Source organism: Bos grunniens, chromosome 1, assembly GCF_055505025.1.
Source record: "Bos grunniens cultivar Pamir isolate PY7600 chromosome 1, Bosgru_T2T1.0, whole genome shotgun sequence".
Lineage (NCBI taxonomy): Eukaryota > Metazoa > Chordata > Mammalia > Artiodactyla > Bovidae > Bos > Bos grunniens.
In genome coordinates, this window is record NC_141165.1 from 91,928,297 (window position 1) to 91,947,208 (window position 18,912).

Here is an 18,912-nt window from a genome sequence, read left to right on the forward strand (position 1 = left end):
TCTCTGGTTTTGTTGTCGGTACTGTGAGTTCAGTTCATTTTCAGCTAGCTCCTTGGTCTGACTTATATTTCTCAAGATCTATAGGCCCCTTCCTATGTAGATGGTACTAACCACAGGGTTTTAATCTATTGCTTGTAGCTTCCAAGGCAGTTCCCTCTGTTATAGCTTCTTCTGTTTGCTGGTCTCTTCAGTGTCTGGTTTCCACCCTGACACAAAGGGGACGGTGGAGGACACTTTTTTTTTTTTTTCTTTTTTAGACTCACTTGTTCAGTCACGCTGTGGGGAGGGAGGGACGCTGCAAACAAATAACACTGGCGTGTGCTCACAGTGCCTCAGCCACACTGGGTCTGCCCCCACTCACGGCGCACACTGCTCAGGCTCTAGGTTGCTCCTCTGTGGCCCGGGAACCATCTGTGGCTGGCCCTGGGCTGCTTGCACCTCTCAGGTCCAAACCGCTCAGGTTCAGGCACTCGGGTAGTCCTCAGAGGCCTAGACTCAGTTGGGCCTGCGTTTTGTGCCCTTCCCAGGTCGGAGCAGCTCAGCTGATGAGGTGTTTGGCAAGAGCGATTGCTGTGACTTATGGCCTCCCCGCCGCTCAGTTATCTAAGTGTACAACCGGCGCACCTTCTCAGGCGGATGTTGACCGCCCAGACCCCCAAGAAATCTTAGTTAGCAAAGAAGCCTGGTTATAGTTTTATAGATAATGTCTCTCTAGGGCTGCAATTGCCCCCTTCCGGCTCTGGCTGCCTGTCACCGGAGGGGGATGGTCTGCAGCCGGCTATCTCTGTTCAGTCCTTTGTTCCGTGCTCGGGCCTGGCGGTGTCTTAGGTTAGGGCTGGCTTTTCGCGTGGTAGATATCCCACAGTCCGGTTTGCTAGCCCAAATTATTTCGCTCAGATAGCGCTCGGGGTATTCAGGCCAGATCCTTACTCTAAGCGATGCAGTCCGCGCTGCAGCCTCCCTGCCCAGCCCCCGCTTGCTAATGGCGTGTGCAGGCTGCGCTGCTTCTCTGCTGGGGGAGTTACTGTAGGGTTCATAATCTGCGGGTTTTAACTGTTTATTTATTTTTCCTCCCTGTTATGTTGCCCTCTGTGCTTCCAAGGCTCCGCACAGATTCGGCAGTGAGAAGGTTTCCTGGTGTTTGGAAACTTCTCTCTTTTTAAGACTCCCTTCCCGGGACGGAACTCCGTCCCTCCCTCTTTTGTCTCTTTTTTTGTCTTTTATATTTTTTCCTACCTCCTTTCGAAGACTTGGGTTGCTTTTCTGGGTGCCTGATGTCCTCTGCCAGTATTCAGAAGTTGTTCTGTGGAATTTACTCGGCGCTTAAATGTTCTTTTGATGAATTTGTGGGGGAGAAAGTGTTCTCCCCGTCCTACTCCTTCGCCATCTTCTCATGTTTTCTATTGTTTATTTCTCTGTGGTGCATTCTGGATAATGTACTCATATTCACTTTCTGGTTAACTAAGAATCTCTTCAACTGTGTCTAATCCATTTTTTAATAAATCCACTCAGTTTTTTAATTTCAGTAACTGTAATTTTTAATTTCTAGTTGTTCCTTTGGTTCTTTCTCAAACGTCAAAATTTTTCAAAATATTCTGATTTTTCATTATCTTTTTTTATTTTAATCATTTTCAACATAATATTTCGTGATTTCTTTGGATTATTCTATTCTTTTTTCTGGGTGGATAGCAGATCTCCTACTTGCTGTATATGCTGACTCAGCCTCATGGAAATGTACCTCCTGTATGGTTTGTAACTCTTTGAAGATGACCACATCTTCAAACAGAATTTTTTTTCCCACTTCCCTTTTGAAGTCTTATATTTTATGTTTTGAGAGTACAGTGCCTTTTTGTTCCTGTTGCTGCAGAGCTCCAGAGATTTCAGTGGTCCCTGTAATTTCTTGGGTTGGAATGTCCATGCCATCTTAATAATGTAAAGTCCCCCAGTATCCAATTGTGGTGTCTATATTTTGTGGATCTTTCATCTGCTCTCTACAAGATCCCTGACAGAAAGTTTTTCCTGCTTTCCTGATCCAGTGAACTGTTTTTCCTACTCTTTTTCACTGACTGGGCTGCTCATGAAGGGTCCACATTTCAAGAAGCGAATCTGTTCTTTGTCACTCATCCACATATACTCTCGCTTTGAAAGCTGGAAAATGGATCCCTATTCTTGTCTGGGCACTGTAACTCTGGGGACCAACCCTTGAAACTATATCTGAGTCTGGGTCAGTTCCCAGTTTACATTCTAAACTTTTTTTCTTCATTTCTAGCATCTGGGAAATTTCCTTTTTTTTCTCTCTCTCTCTCCCTCTCACTCTTTCTCTCTTGAGCTTGTCTTTTTTATTTTAAAAATATATTTTTTGTGTGTGGCATTTCTATGAGTTGGAGTCAGAAGGAACTTGTCTGTGTCATTTCAGCCTACTGTGTTCCCAGATTCTTAGCTATGGGAAGAAAAAGAAATTGTAGATAATGAGTTCAGTGGCAACTTTAAGTTTGGTACACCCAGTAATAAGTTCTGGGCATGATTTCCCTTTGGACTTTTTCTAGCTCCTTTTCCTTGAGAAAGCATGACGTACTGAAAAGAAACTTAAATTTGAACTCCCACTTCCTTGGTCAGTCCCCATATTGCCTTTGCTTTTTAAAGAGAGACAGACTAATCAGCTTACTTCTCTGAGCCTTGTGTGTTATTTCCAAACTAAAGGTAAATAATACCTGTTTTATCTAGCCTACAGGTTTGTAGGGAAGATCAGAGAAGCTTAAAACGTGTGAAGTTACGGTCTAGTGCTTTACAATTTGAAATTGAAATTGAACATAAAATTCAATCTTCTGCCCTGCTTCCACTTGCCCCTCTTATCCATACAGAGCCCAGTCTGCTCATGTAATTTATGTTTTGTCTTATTTGGGGGTTTTTCCCCTTTTCTTATTGAATCGGCTAAATTTCCATTCAGAACAGTGTTAGTTAGAAGCAGTGCTAACAGGCATCCTTGTCTCATTCCCAGTCTCAGGAAATTTTTAATGTAATACCGTTAAATATGGTATTTGCTATAGGACTTATTGTAGATATACTTTATCAGATTAAAGTTACCTTCTCTTTCTATTTTGATGAGAGTTTGTATCACAAACTGGTGTTGGATTTTATCAGGTGCTTTTGCATGGTGATCATAATTTCCTTTCTTTATTTTTTAACTATGGTAAGTTTGTTGATTGATCTTTAAATGTGAAACCAACTTTGCATTCTTGGAGTAAATCCAACTTGGTCTTGATGTATTCTTTTCATAATATTACTGGATTCAGTTTGCTAATACTCTTTCAAATGTAGTGTGTTTAGTGTGTTAGTCACTCAGTCGTGTCTAGCTTTTGGCGACTCCATGGACTATAACCCGCCAGGCTCCTCTGTCTCTGGGATTTCCCAGGCAAGAATACGGAGTGAATTGCCATTTCCTTCTGGGGATCTTCCCGACCCAGGGATCAAACCTGGATCTCCTACACTGCAGGCAGATTCTTTACTCTCTGAGCCACCAGGGAAGCCCTCTTTTTTTTTCTAATATTTACATCTAAACTCATGAGAAACATTGGCCTATCACCGTTCTTTCTTATAATCTCCTTGTGGGATTTTAGTATCAGGATTATGCTAGTCTTGTAAAATGAGTTGGCAAGTTTTATTTCTGTGTCTGTTCTCTGGAAGACTTTATTTAAGTTTGGTTTTGTTTCTTCCCTAGGTATTTGGAAGAATTCACAATTAAAAACCTCCAGGCCTAAAGTTTTCTTTGTGGGAAGTTTTTAAATAACATTAAAGAAAATATGAAAATGACTATATATTTCTTCCAAATCAATTTTGGTAACATGTTTTTTAAATAATGTATCTATTTTGTGTAAATTGTCAAAAAATTTATTTTTATATCCTCTGTCATCTTTCATTATCTGTAGGATCTGTAATAATATTTCTTTTTTTTAATTTCTGATAGGGGTAATTTGTGGCTTTTCTCTTATTTTCTTGGTCAGGCTTTCCAGAGTCTATCAAGGACCAGTTTTTGGCTTTGTTGATTTTATCTACTACATGTTTATTTTCTATTTCATTAATTTCTGCTCTTTACTCTATGATGTCTATACTTTCTTTGGGTTTAATTAGCTGTGTTTTTTTCTAACTTCTTGCACTAGGTGGTTGTTTCGCTGGGTTTGTTTCGGGCTTCCTTTTAGAGCTCTAAGGCTCTAAATTTCTTTCTATCTAGGCACAGCTTTAGTTGCCTCTCTGAAATTTTGTTCATTATCATTCAGTTTAGAATACCGTCTAAATTCCATTATGATTTCTTCTTTGACTCATAGGTTGTTTAGAAATGTACCACTTAATTTCCCAGCTTTGAGAATTTTTTTTACCTTTAAATTATTGATTTCTAGCTTACTTTCATTGTGTTTAGAACATATGATATATGATTCCATTTTCTGAAATTTGATGACATTTGCTTCATTCCAAAGCAAATTCATTTTGGTAAATATTTAATTTGCACTTGAAAAGAATGCAGTTTTGTAACTGCTGGCACGCATTGTTCTAACTATATCAATTAGGTCAAGTTTGTTAATCTTTTTGTTCAAATCTTGTCTATCCCAACTGATTTTCTTTGTCTGCTTGTTTCATCAGTTGCTAAGGAATGAGTATTATAATCTCCAACTTTAAGTGTGGATTTGTCTATTCCTCATTTTAGTTGTGCCAATTTTTTGTTTATATATTTTGAGGTTTTTTACTAGATGTGTACTAATTTAAGATTGTTTAAACTTCCTGAAGGATTTAACATTTTATTATTGTGATATATCCTCTCTGTATCCAGTAATACGTTGTACCTTGAAATCTATTTTGTCTGGTAATAAAACAGCTAAATCCACTTTTTCCCCCAGTTTTATTGAGATATAATTGACATGTGACTTTGCATTAGTTTAAGGTGTAGAACATAATGACTTGATACATGTCTATATTGAGAAATTATTACAATATCTTTATTAACGTGTAAGGTTTTTTTCTTGTTTTCATGAGAATTTTTAAGATCTAAGTGTCATTAAAGAATGAATGGATAAAATGTATATGCAATGAAATATTATTCAGCCATAAAAAAGAAGCAAATTCTGCCTTTTGAAATAACAAGAATAGACCTTGAGGGCTTTATGCTAAGTGAAATAAGTTAGAGAAAGACAGTCTTTGTATTAGCACACTTAGTTGTGAAATCTGGAAAAAAACAAACTCATAGGAACAGAGAATAGATTGGTGGTTGCCAGAGTCAGGGGTGGAAAAAGGGGAGGGTTATTACAGGTAAAGGTAGTCAAAAGGTACAAACTTCCCATAATAAGATTAATAAGCTCTGGGGATATAAGATACAACATGGTGACTATAGCTAATAGTACTATATTATATAAACCAATTTATTTTTAATGTTTTGTGGTATATCTTACTTCTATCTCTTATGTTTCCTATACCCTTATATTTATAATGTATTTCTTGTAAATAGGATACAGTTAGGTTTCCTTCAGAAACCTCTGCTTTTGAAGAAAGTGAAATTAAAGTTTCCTTGAGTTAGCTTATGAAAGACTGCCGAGTTTTGAGCTCCCTCCATAGTTCCAGGAAACACTGGAGAAGATGTAAAACTACCCAAAGGGAGTCTGGAATAAAGGCCATAGTAGATGAAGATGGTGTCATGTAATAATGCGACAGATTTTACTGCAATGAATGTGTTGCTGCTGCTAAGTCACTTCAGTCGTGTCTAACTCTGTGCGACCCCATAGATGGCAGCCCACCAGGCTCCTCTGTCCCTGGGATTCTCCAGGCAAGAACACTAGAGTGGGTTGCCATTTCCTTCTCCAGGAATGAGTGTGTTACTGACTCCTTTAAAGCCAGGCTGGCCTGAATTGTATTACTATGGAAGAGTGGAACATGTGGGGATGAAAACGACCTTGCTTTTATTACTCTTCGTTGAATTGGGCCGGTTGATGTGTCTTGTTTGAGAAAAATGCATTTCTTGAGTGACAGCATAAGTAAAAGGCATTTTTAAACAATAATTTTAAGGAAAGTTCTGATAGACATATAACTTATTTTGACTGTTGTTATAACAAAGTGAACAGTTCTTCCCTCTAGCAAGAATGATTAAATCTAATAAGACTTTTATCCAGATAACTTGGAAGAACACATTCTTCTCTAGCAGCTTTTATATTGCAATTACAGCCTCTCTCTTATTGAAACCTATGATGAGGATATCCAGAATCAGTAAAGATCCATAAATATACACTCTTCAGAACTCTTAAAAACAGTTGCCCCATTTAGCTCATTTCACATCTGTTAAGAGCCAGCTAAAAACAGAGATGGTAAAGGTGATAATATAATTGTTTAATTCCAAGTGCTGGGTGAAGCTAATGATGTTGAAGTCTGTGAGTGAAAGTCAAAGTCGCTCAGTCATATCTGACTCTTTGTGACCCCATGGACTATGCAGTCCCTGGAATTCTCCAGGCCAGAATACTGGAGTGGGTAGCTGTTCCCTTCTCCAGGGGATCTTCCCAACCCAGGGATAGAAAGTATGTATTCAGTAATTATTAACATTTTGGATTTAGTATGCACTGCAGAAGTGTTCATAACTGAATTGAAGGAAAAAAGGAGAAAAGTTTTATTTTGTGGTATCCTTCATTCATTACTGTGTTCTTATTTTGTTGCCCGAAGTCTAATGGGACCAATATAATGCATGGCTGTGCTTAATTATGAAAATAAGACTTACAGAATTTAATATTTTCACAAACTATAAATAAGGAAATTGATTTGTCATTTCTAGTTTACTTTAATGGGATTTTTAACTCTAATTTACACATTGCATACAATCAATATTTATTGAATTCCTTTTGGGCAGCATAACAATATGCAAGCAGTAGGGAGAAAAAAATTTTTTAGAGGCAGTCTTGTTAACACTAAGAATATGAGCTGGGAACAAGTAGGTGGGCCAAGGGTTTATATAAATGATCTTTAAAATAATAGTATTATTGAATGATGGCTAACATTTTTTTTAGTGCTTACTTTGACTAGGCACCTATTTAATATATTAATCCATGACCCTTAATGCTCACAGTCTGTCAAGGTAGATACTGTTAGCTTCCCTATCTGACACATGAAGTAGCTGCAGCCCAGAAGTCTTAACTGCTTTGTTCATGTTCACACTGCCAGAAAGTAATGGAAATGGAATTCCAACGCAGACAGTCTGGTTCAAGAGCCTGTGCTTTTGATCACTATTTTGTATTACCTTTTGTTCCAGAATGGTGTTAAGAAAAAGGTATTCTGGTGTTGTTAAATATAGTAATGACTAGATTCATGTGAAGATTTAAATTTAAATGAACTAAAATTAAAAATTTAGTTGTCTAGTTAACTAACCACATTTCAAGTGCTCAGAACTCACATATTGCTGATAATTATTATATTTGACATTTCCATCATCACAGAAAGTTCTGTGGAATAGCTCTTGTATAGAATATAAGTGTTACAGCAGTTGATGAGAAAAAGTGAAGTGCTTGTGAGGAACAAAATTATACTGAGTGTTAATGATTAAATGGGTAGCCTGGGCAACAGACAGCTGGACTGTTCCTTAAGAAGGGGGATATATATTACAGGTGAAAGAGAAGGAAATGGAAATTCTACTCTGGACATGATGAATGGAGGGATCTATGAGCTATCCACCCGAAGCTGCTGAGAAAGCATTTGACATGCTGAAGCTTAAGAGAAAATTCTGAGACGGAATCATCTCTGTGGGGATAATCTTGAACCATGAGAGCTAATGAGGTTTTCAGAAAGGAAAATTTAGAAAGAGAAGAGCTGAGGGAGAGCCTTGAGGTATATTTAGGGAGTTGATGGTGAAAAGCAGGGTCAGAAAAAGGAAGAGAGAGGAGGAATAGCCAAGGTGATGAAAAACCACAAGAGCAAAAAAGAGACAAGACTCTCATGAAGGAGGGATTGATTTTTAGTGTGAAATAGTATAGAGAGATAATGACTGAGAGGAAAAACTGCATTTGGTAATGACACAGTGCTGACCTTTTAAAATGCAATGGAATGTTAATAGAAACCAAATGATGTGAGTAGGCAGAGAGAAAATATAGACAGAGGTTTAAATCAATCTTTCACAAAGTTTAGAAGTTAAGTAAAAGAGTAAGTGAGTACAGAATAGAAGGGGAAAGTGAAGGGTTTGTTTTTTTTAATAGAGGAAATGAACTTGGGTGAAGGCAAAACAGTTAGCAGAAACCTTCATGATATTATTCATTCATTCATTCATTTGTTCATTCAGTATATATATTGCATACCTCCTGGGTATCAGACACTGTGAAGAATGAGGCAAATTCAATTCCTGTTCCCCTGATACACTCACATTGTTGACTTTTTTCTGTCCTGTCTTTTCTCCCAACTGTCTCCTAAGACTCCTACCTTCCTGCCTGTCTTTAACAATAGTTTACAGGCACACATATCAAACCAAACTTATTAAAGAACATTTAAAACATACACTGCTCTTTCCTGGTGTGTGTCATTTTCTTTACTAAATTTGTTTCTTCTTTTTATAAATTACAAACAATGAATAAACTCTTCAAATGAGACAAAACCTGTTATACTTGATCTTGACTTGGTTTCCAATAAAAAGTAAAGAGGTGAGTAAATGAGAAGGACCAAAGTTACAGTATGGTTCCTTTTCCCATTTGATGATCAGCACATACTGTTGCTGCCTGTTGAGAAAAACCATTCCTTCTGAGCTGTAAAGTCTGTCATGACTAAGTATTGGATCCCTGATGACCTGATTTAAATATAAAACACATTTCTTAGAGTTTGGCATTACCCTCCATCATGTTGAACTCTTAGTGTAGCAGCAAGGTACCACTTAATGTGTCAAGAGCAATACTTGTTATAATGTCATGCTTTCCCTTGGAGATCACTTACCCATATAAAAGATACAATGTCATAGCTGCAAGCTGTGGTTTAAAGTTCGTAGGACTCGTTACATTTGAAGTAAGTTAAACTTAGTTTAATTCAGCAGTTTGGAAAGGAAGAAGGGCATCTTCTCTTCTAATTCTGGAAAGAAACATGAAAAGATTTGATTAAGAAAAGTATTTTGTGGTGAAGAGTATAGATGAGTAGGTCAGTCCAGTTTTGAAGTATGTACTGCCAGAAGGGAACTGCCTAACAGACTTGGTACATTGCAAGGCTAGGAGGGCATGCTACCTGCAAATTGTGTTACATGGTGGCTGTTATGGAATGAGTTACAGTCATTTAGGGGAGGCAACATTAGACATTTGAAATACCAGTAGAGACAAAAGTGATGTACTTAAATGGTTGTCCAAGTTAATTATGTATCAGAATCACCTAGGGAGCTATCTTTCAAAATTCAGATTTTTGAGCCCTACTCCGGAGGCATCAGGAGTTGTCCAAGAATATTTTTTTTAAATAAGCCTTCCTATTGGTTCTAATTTAGTTTGTTCTCAGAACTGTACTTGAGAAGCGCTGGAATTCAGTAAAATAATAAACAGAATATAATAAAACCTTAGAGGATGAGACACCCTGAATCTTTTCTTTGATTTAACCAAGCATATCCAAATATCTAATATGTGCTAGGTATTATGCTATGTTCTAGGCTTACAAAGTTGAATAATATAGTTCCTGCTTTTAAGCTCAGGAATCTAATAGAAGAGATACTGGCAGATAAATGACAGTGTGGTTAGTGAAATGATAGAACTGTGCAGCATATTATGGAGCAAATAGGAGGACTACCTAACCAGTCCTGGTTGGTTTTGGAGCCAGGGAAGGTGGCAGGATCAAGAGAGCTTCATCAAAATAGCTGAGCTTTTTGATACCAGATAACTAATGCCTTATAATATCTCATATTGTTCATTTCAGTGGTTGTGCTTAGAAATCTTGATCAAATGTATTAAACATTTTCTTGTTTTAAAAACAGAATTCATGTAGTTTAATCTTTTTATTGATGATTTAACATGATCCTTTATTATGTTATTTATGCCATATAATTGCAAAATAGTGATAACTTGTATCACATTCTACAGAATTACTTTCTGTTACCACAGTGGTCCACAACTACTGTGATTTGGTAATGTCATTTGTGTTTCCTGTCCTCTTTGTTGCCATTCTAATCATTGTCTTCTCTTAATGTCATTGTGGCTATCTGTAGAATATCTTATTTATTTAAAATTTTCCTTGGACATAATGATTTGGATCTAAAAGAAAGAATGTCATTAAGTAAAAAGTATGAAGCATTCTGTTAAATATAGTACATGTATTTTATGATATATATTTTAACTACTCAGCTATCTTTTTTAAATTAATTTTTATTGGAGTATAGCTGCCTTACAACGTTGTTAGTTTCTACTCTGTGCTATGCTCTGCTTAGTTGCTCAGTTGTCTTCGACCCTTTGCGACCCCATGGACTGCAGCACGCCAGGTTACTCTGTCTGTGGGATTCTCCAGGCAAGAATACTGAAGTGATGCTCTCCTCCAAGTGATCTTCCTGACCCAGGGATCAAACTCAGGTCTTCCATCTGAGCCTCCAGGGAAGCCCAAGAATACTGGAGTGTGTAGCCTATCCCTTTTCCAGGGAATCTTCCCAACCCAGGAATTGAACAGGAGTCTCCTGCATTGCAGGTGAATTCTTTACCAGCTGGGCTACCAGAGAAGCCCAATTTCTACTCTACAGCAGAGTTAATCAGCTATATGTATACATGTATCTCTTTTTGGATTTCCTTCCCATTTGGGTCACCACAGAACATTGAGTAGAGTTCCCTGTGCTATACAGTAGATTCTCATCTATTTTAAACTTAGTATCAGTAGTGTATATATGTCAATCCGAATCTCCCAGTTCATTCTACTCAGCTGTCTTACTTTTTAATTCAGAGCCATTTGATACACATAATATAACTTCTTCATTTTCATTTTATAAGCAAGTAAGCTGAGACTCAAAGATATCAGGGATTATCAGTAACAGTCAAGGAGTATGGTCAGGCCTCCTGATACCAAAATAGTTTCAACTTTCTATAAAATCAGTGATTCTTAATTCCTAGGGGTTATAGCAAAGTCATTTGAAGAATTTTCAAATTATGCATGCCAAACACTGGACCCAAAAGTAACTGATTCAGTAAGTCTGGCATGTATATTTCTTTTTTTTTTTTTTTTAAGGACTTTTTTCAGCTTTGTTTAGATATGATTAATAAAATTATAAGATAAATGTATATTGTGATGATATTCTTATACATTGTGAAAGGATTCCTCCCATCCAGTTAATTAGCACATCCATCACCTCACGTGTTTATTTGGTGAGAACATTTACATTCTACTCTCTTAGCATATTTCAGTTAAACAGCCGAGTGTTCCCAACTACACTCACCACATTGTATATCCTCAGACCTTATTATTTTAAAGCTGAAAATTTGCACCTTCTTACCAAATTCTCCCTATTTCCCCCACCTCTGCAACCCCTGGCAAACACTTTTCTGTTTTCTGTTTCTATGAGTTTAGCCTTTTATTCAGATTCCACATATAAGTGATCAGATCAGATCAGATCAGTCGCTCAGTCATGTCCGACTCTTTGCGACCCCGTGAATCGCAGCACGCCAAGCTTCCCTGTCCATCACCAACCCCCAGAGTTCACTGAGACTCACATCCATCGAGTCAGTGATTGCCATGCAGCCATCTCATCCTCCGTTGTCCCCTTCTCCTCCCGCCCCGAATCCCTCCCAGCATCAGAGTCTTTCCCAATGAGTCAACTCTTCGTGTGAGGTGGCCAAAGTACTGGAGTTTCAGCTTGAGCATCATTCCTTCCAAAGAAATCCCAGGGCTGATCTCCTTTAGAATGGACTGGTTGGATCTCCTTGCAGTCCAAGGGACTCTCAAGAGTCTTCTCCAACACCACAGTTCAAAAGCATCAATTCTTCGGCCCTCAGCCTTCTTCACAGTCCAACTCTCACATCCATACATGACCACAGGAAAAACCATAGCCTTGACTAGACGAACCTTTGTTGGCAAAGTAATGTCTCTGCTTTTTAATATGCTGTCTAGGTTGGTCATAACTTTCCTTCCAAGGAGTAAGCGTCTTTTAATTTCATGGCTGCAGTCACCATCTGTAGTGATTTTGGAGCCCAGAAAAATAAAGTCTGACACTGTTTCCACTGTTTCCCCATCTATTTCCCATGAAGTGGTGGGACCGGATGCCATGATCTTGTTTTCTGAATGTTGAGCTTTAAGCCAACTTTTTCACTCTCCACTTTCACTTTCATCAAGAGGCTTTTTAGTTCCTCTTCACTTTCTGCCATAAGGGTGGTGTCATCTGCATATCTGAGGTTATTGATATTTCTCCTGGCAATCTTGATTCCAGCTTGTGTTTCTTCCAGTCCAGCGTTTCTCATGATGTACTCTGCATATAAGTTAAATAAACAGGGTGACAATATACAGCCTTGACAAAACTCCTTTTCCTATTTGGAACCAGTCTGTTGTTCCATGTGGCTTATTTCACTTAGCATAACTCCCTCAAGATCCAACCATGTTGTTGCAAATGGCAGGATTTCCTTTTTTCTCGTGGCTGAATAATGGAAGAATATTCCCTTCCCACAGTTTTATATCCTATCTTCTCTGTTCATTCATCATCCATTAACAGACACTTGAATTGTTGCCGTGTCTTGGCTGTCGTGCAGTAGAACGTGAGAGTGCAGATAATCTCTTTAGCATCCTGTTTTCATTTCCTTTGGATATATACCCAGGAGTGGAACTGCTGGGTTATTTGGTAGTTCTATTTTTAACTTTTTGAGGGACGTTTATTCTGTTTCCATAATGGCTGAACCAGTTTACTTTGCCATCAACAGTGCACAAGGGTTCCCTTTTCTCCACGTCCTCGCCTACACTCGTTATCTCTTGTCTTTTTGGTAACAGCCATATTAAGAGGTAGGAGGTGCTGTCTCATACCTTTAATTTGCATTTCCCTTCTGATTAGTGATATTGAGCAACTTTTCAGGTATTTGTTGACCATTTGTCTTCTTTGAAAAACTCTGCCCAGTTTTTAAATTGGGTTGTTTGGGGGTGTTTTTGCTATTGAATTATATGATTTCTTTATATATTTTGGATATTAACCCTTTATCAGATATATGATTTGCAAATATTTTATCCCATTTCATAGGATGCTTTTTCACTTTGTTGCTTGTTTCCTTTGCTGTATAGAAGCTCTTTTACTTGATGCAGTGCCACTTGTTTCTTTTTTTGCGTTTGTTGGCATGCATATTTCTAAAACAGACAAATTCTTGAAAGACTCTGGTGTACACCCCTGAACCATCATGTTATAATCTAGTTCTTGTCTGTATTCTAATAGATAAGGTTGGAGTATATCAGATTTCATTTCTGAGTAATAATATGGTACAAGCAATAAATGCTTATAAAGTCTAGACCACGAGAGAGAGATTTCAGAGTTTACTCTGAATAAAAGTCATTGGAGAGTTTTGAATTGAAGGGGAATATGATCTAAGTTGCATTTTGAAATGATCACCGTAGCACTACATGCAGAAGAAATGGAGAGTGGTGGGAAAGTGAGTCACTGAGGCTCTAGTGGGGAAAGCAGTTAGATGATTACCCGAATACAGGCAAAGAGATGGATAGAGGCTTTGAGGGTATTAATAGTAGAGATGGTGAGAAATGAATGGGTCTTGGGTATATTTTTAAGACAAAAGCAACAGGATTTGCTGACAAATCAGATATGTAATGTGAGAGGAGTTAAGTTTTAAGTTAAGAATTCAATCTTAAGTTTTTGGCCCTTCAGGTAACTAGAAGGCTAGAATTGCCTCTTACTGAAGCAGAGAAAATGGGAGAAGAATGGGTTTGGGAGGAAGACTGAGATATTATTTTTAGATATGTAAAATTTGAGGTGCCTTTTAGACATCCCAATTGTAGTATGGTGATATGGACTGATAAGTCTGAGGTGGAATGGATCCAGCATGGATGTAAATTGCAGACGGATTCTTTACCATTTGAGCCACCAGGGAAGCTCATCGACATATTTATGACATTTTAAATCATAAGGTTAGATGATATTGTCAAAAAAGCAGGTGTTAATAGAGACTCAAGAACTAAACCTTGGAACACTCTAACAATTAGAAGGTAGAGAGATGAGGACAACCCAAATAGAGACAGAAACGGATTAGACGGTGAGGTGGGAAGAAAAGCAGAACAGTATGATATCCTATAAGTTAAGTGAAAAAAGTACTAAAAGAGGAGTGATTAGTTTTATCAGACAGTAGAGTAAGATGAAAACTGTTCATTGATCATTGGATTTAGCAATATGGAGACTATTAGTGACCTTGATAAGGAATATTTCCGTGGGGTGATTGAGACAAAAGGTATGACAAGGAATGGGTTCAAAAGAGAATGTAAAGAAAAGAACCAGAGACAGTTGAGAAGAGACAACTCTTTGGAGGGCTGTTGTTATAAAAAGGAATAGAGAAGTGGTATGGTAGCTAAAGGAAGACATGAGGTCAAGTTTTAAGATGGGAAAAATTATGGCAGTGTTTGATGGTGGGAATTAACCAACAGAGAGGAAAAATTTGATGATGAAAAAGAGAATTGATAGAGCTACCTCTTTGATAAGAAAGAAGAAATGGGATTTCATGCTTAAAAAGGGGATTTGGCCTTAGGGACACAGACAGTTATCTATAAGAGCTGCAAGGAAAGTAGATTATATGGGTACAGATGCAGAGAGTAGATAGATAAGGGAAGAGCAGGTTGTAGACATTCTTTTCTGTTTGCTTCTGTCTTGGGAAGCAAGCTTATTAGCTGTGCTTGAGGATAGGAGAGAGTTATTGGAAATTTGAAAAAGAGGAGTAAGTGTGAAATAGCTATCTAGGAGAGGAAAAGTAGAAATCGACTATGGAACTGACTAAGGGACAGCTTCAAAGGTAGACTGGAATTTGAAGTGAATCCAGTTAGCTTGAATTTATATTTTTCTGAACATTATATTCAGTTGCAGACATGGAATACAGGAAAAGGTGGATATAATCAAGGTTGAAATGTTTGGTGAATACTATGTTGGGGGGTGGGGAAGGAGTGACAAAAATGACAAATAGTGGAACTTTTGCTTTGTTAGGAAGGAAGTGAAGATTTGGAAGTGGAAGGGAGAACTTTGGAAGATGTTAGGAACAATGAACCTTAGGAACCTTTGGGGTCAGAAATTATTTTTAGAGTTGGAGTAGTAGAGAGAAGCTGAAAAGACGGGAGGTGGTAATCAGAGTCAGAGGGTAAGCTGCTGATATGGAAAGGCCCAGTGCTTTAAGCTGGAATGAGGAGGCTTACCAGTTTTCTTAGTGGCTATAATAATTATTCTGATGGATTGATTTGTTAGGTTCATGACTACAAAGAAGGAACTCCAGAAGAGAAGACCTACTATATAGAATTATGGGATGTTGGAGGCTCTGTGGGCAGTGCCAGCAGTGTGAAAAGCACAAGAGCAGTATTCTACAACTCTGTAAATGGTAAAGCTTTTTTTATTTTTACCATATTTTAGTGGTCTCAGATCATCTGATGTGGAATGCTGGACTCAGTTTAAGAAAGATATAGTACAGTCACAGCTCTTAAATCTGCATAACACATTCCAGTTTGTGTTTTCTAGATTCTGACTATGTATTTCAGAACATTAGATATTTGCTTTGTCTAAGTGCCTCTGTTTACATTATTGTCATAAACTAAATATTGAGACATAAAATTGTATTCTTGGTACTCGACATAAAACATAGAACTTTCAAAACACTGTCCCCTGGGAGTGCTTGCTGTTGCTTTAGTCAACTGAGTGTGTACCATTAGGAGTCTCATGGTCTAAGCCAGATGTCACAGAGATACTGAGATTTCTTTCATCTGCTCCTTAGAGAGAGGCCTATGTAATTATAAAAGCTACCTAAGGATGTTTTCAGGGGTGCAGAAATTTCATCCAGTTATGTACAAACACCTGGAGCAGACTTCCAGATAGAAGTGTGTAATAGGACATGATTGCAGTTCATAGAGTGCCTACTGTGTGTCAAGGAACTAAACTGTTGGCACCTATGATTTACCTCTAGTTGTTTTTTTTTTTTTAATATTTTTTAAATTCAGTTTTTACCTTTTTTTTTTTTTACTGTGAAATATAATTTCAGCTTCTCTTTGATTGATATACCAACAGATTTAGCATCTTACCCTTCCTTTCTGATAGATGCTTAGTTATTAATTGGGCTTCATTTATACTATACTTAGATCTCATTCAATAATAGGTAAGCATTGTAATTATTCAGTACCATCTTCATTACTTATATTCTTTTTTCAATATCTTATCTCCCATATCATAAGGTTTTGTAGATACTATAAAAAGTAGAGAAGGCTCTTGTCACTGGATACATACTATAGAATACAGGATGAGTTGTGTTAGTTGTATCAGAACTGTTTTGCATTTAACTCAGAATTCTATCTGAAAGTGTCACAATCTAACTGAAGAAACAAAATATTCATAAATGAAACAAAATAGTTAAACATGGTGACTAATATATGATATCATAATACATGATAAAGTACATGATAATATCATGTATTAATATAATGTATATAAGTGAAAAAACAGCTAAGACTGGTATAGTGTTAGGTGACTAATGTTAAAGAGCAGGAGAGAAAGAAATGAGGCCTGGTTTATTATGTTGGTCAAATGACTTGTCAACATTGGTATCAATCTGATTTGGCAAAGAGAAGTTTGGATAAATGACACTTTTGCTGTTTGATCTTTTTGAGAAAGAATTAGGATAAAAATTATAAATAAATAATAAAGTTAAGGACTGTTCAAATCCTAGAAACTTCATGGAATTCTGAGTTGTGAACTTAGTAAATACTTAAGAAGTCCATCTACATCCATATTTATTTGGTTATCTTTTTTATACCTACTATCCATTAGTGATTTGTGTCTTCCTTGAATATTATTGAAGTAATTTCATACACCCTGTGTTAGTTTTACAGGTAAGACTGAGATACAGTCCTGCTTCTTAAAAAATAATCCCTGTTACTTGATGTATACCTATTTTTTCAGAATTTAGTGCTACTTTTGGAGCTAACCCATTGAAAGTGAAAGAAAGTGAAAGTGATTCTAGAAAGTACTTTTATTGTAATCATTGGTAATATTAGTTTATATAATAGCACAATCTTCCTCCATCTTCTTCCATGAACTATACTCAAGAACTGCAATCTTTGTTTCTATTATGAAGGATTTGGACACTTCAGTTTTTTCTGTCAAGTTGATGTATGGCAAAACCAATACAATATTGTAAAGTAATTAGCCTTCAATTAAAATAAATAAATTTATATTAAAAAATATAAAAAAATAATAACCCCTGTTAAGAACAATCTTAATAGGGATTCACAGACACAGAAAAGAAAATTATGATTACCAAAGAGAAAGGTAGGGAGGGATAAATTAGGAGTTTGGGATTAGCAGATACAAATACTATGTATAAAATAGATAATAAGGTCCTACTGTATAGCACAGAAAACTATATTCAAGATCTTGTAATAACCCTACAATGGAAAAGAATCTCATATATATATGTATATGTGTATAAATATATCTGAATCACTTTGCTGTACATTTGAAACTAACACAGTATTGTAAATCAATGATACTTTAATTTTTTAAAAAAAGAGAAAGATCAGTTTCTGAGTTCTTTGAGCCTGCCTCTGGAACATTTCTCTTATTAGAGGCATTCAAGGTTCTTTACTCAATCTACCATCCTTAGTTTTCTAAGAAACAGAGCATAAGGATCATTCCGTTCAAATACACAATCTGTTCTTAGCAATAACTTTCTTCCCTCAGTATCCTGCCTCTTCCCACTGTGATGACTGAGGCTGATAATCCCTAAAGGAGGCCTGTAAAGTGTCTCTCGCTTTCAGTTTTTAAAGATTTAGCACCTATTCTGATCAGCTGTCACCCTGACTTCTTTCCTTTGGGCCTCACTGTGTCCCTTCTAGTTCATAGTCTACAAAGCATGGACTCTCAGCCCAAATGAAAGAAGGAACATAAGGAAAAGGGTGCTTAGTGCCCTTAAAAACTCAAAAGCCATAAATAGAGATCCTCAAAACATCTAATAACTCATTTAGGCCTTTGTAATTTTTTCACTGTCTCAGCCAAACTCACTCATATGTTTGTATTTATACCTAGGAAATAAGGAGAGGAGAAAGTATCTGCCATTCCTTTGCCCTAAAGTGACTTTATTCTGCTTTCCTCCAGTCTTTTACTGTCAGATTACTTGATTTCAAATCCTGGCTGCCCCACTTACCAACCTCTCTGAGCCTGTTTCCACATGTATAAAATAAAGATAATAATTCTTATTTCATAGAACTGTTCTGAAAATCAAATTAGATGACACACGGAAAGCACAATATGTAGTACATAAATACTGAATAAATATTAGCTATAATTTTTGATAGTAGCTCTTTATTCCTTTTTCAGTCTACCCTTGTTTCCTTAATGCGTATTGAAGCCCCTCATTGAGAAGGTAGAGTGAATGCAGTTGGACCGGGGAGCCAGTGTCAGATCTCTGTTTGTTCTAGATGCCAGGAGAAATGCAGATTTAACTTGAGCCACCTGGAACTAGTCAGCTATCACTTGCACAAGCACCTTAGTTGTAGTGTCCATAAAACCTAGAGGAGCCAAATCATTCTAACTCTCATGCCCTTCTTTTTTCATATCTATATATCTTACATCTTGAAGATGGGAGAATCGTCAGTTTCACATTCTTTCTTCACAGTAGAATCTGGGTAATATAGGAAAGAGTTGGGGTTTGTTTAAAAACATATAGTCTCTTGACCACAAAATGATACTCTAAATTTCTCTAGGCATTAAAACATTTCCTCTATTGTATATATTGT

General features: G+C 37.0%; 2 protein-coding genes across 6 annotated transcripts in view; one reads left to right on the top strand and one right to left on the bottom strand.

The window, feature by feature from the left end:
- GTF2E1 (general transcription factor IIE subunit 1) overlaps nucleotides 1-1,402 on the bottom strand; it is a 56,141-nt gene extending 54,739 nt beyond the window's left edge. For both annotated transcript variants that reach the window (XM_086404165.1, XM_086404194.1), the window contains exon 1: nucleotides 1,237-1,402. The gene's annotated coding sequence lies outside the window, so the exon portion shown is untranslated. The remainder of the gene's footprint in view (nucleotides 1-1,236) is intronic.
- Nucleotides 1-18,912, top strand: part of RABL3 (RAB, member of RAS oncogene family like 3) — a 46,286-nt gene that overhangs the window by 14,289 nt on the left and 13,085 nt on the right. For 3 of the 4 annotated variants that reach the window (XR_015164911.1, XR_015164916.1, XM_086404235.1), the window contains exon 3: nucleotides 15,380-15,509. The exons of the other annotated variant lie outside the window; for it this stretch is intronic. Coding sequence is in view for 1 of the 3 variants with exons in the window: in XM_086404235.1 (XP_086260361.1) it covers nucleotides 15,380-15,509 (130 nt within the window). In the remaining 2 variants the exon portion in view is untranslated. The remainder of the gene's footprint in view (nucleotides 1-15,379; nucleotides 15,510-18,912) is intronic. 4 annotated transcript variants of the gene reach the window in all.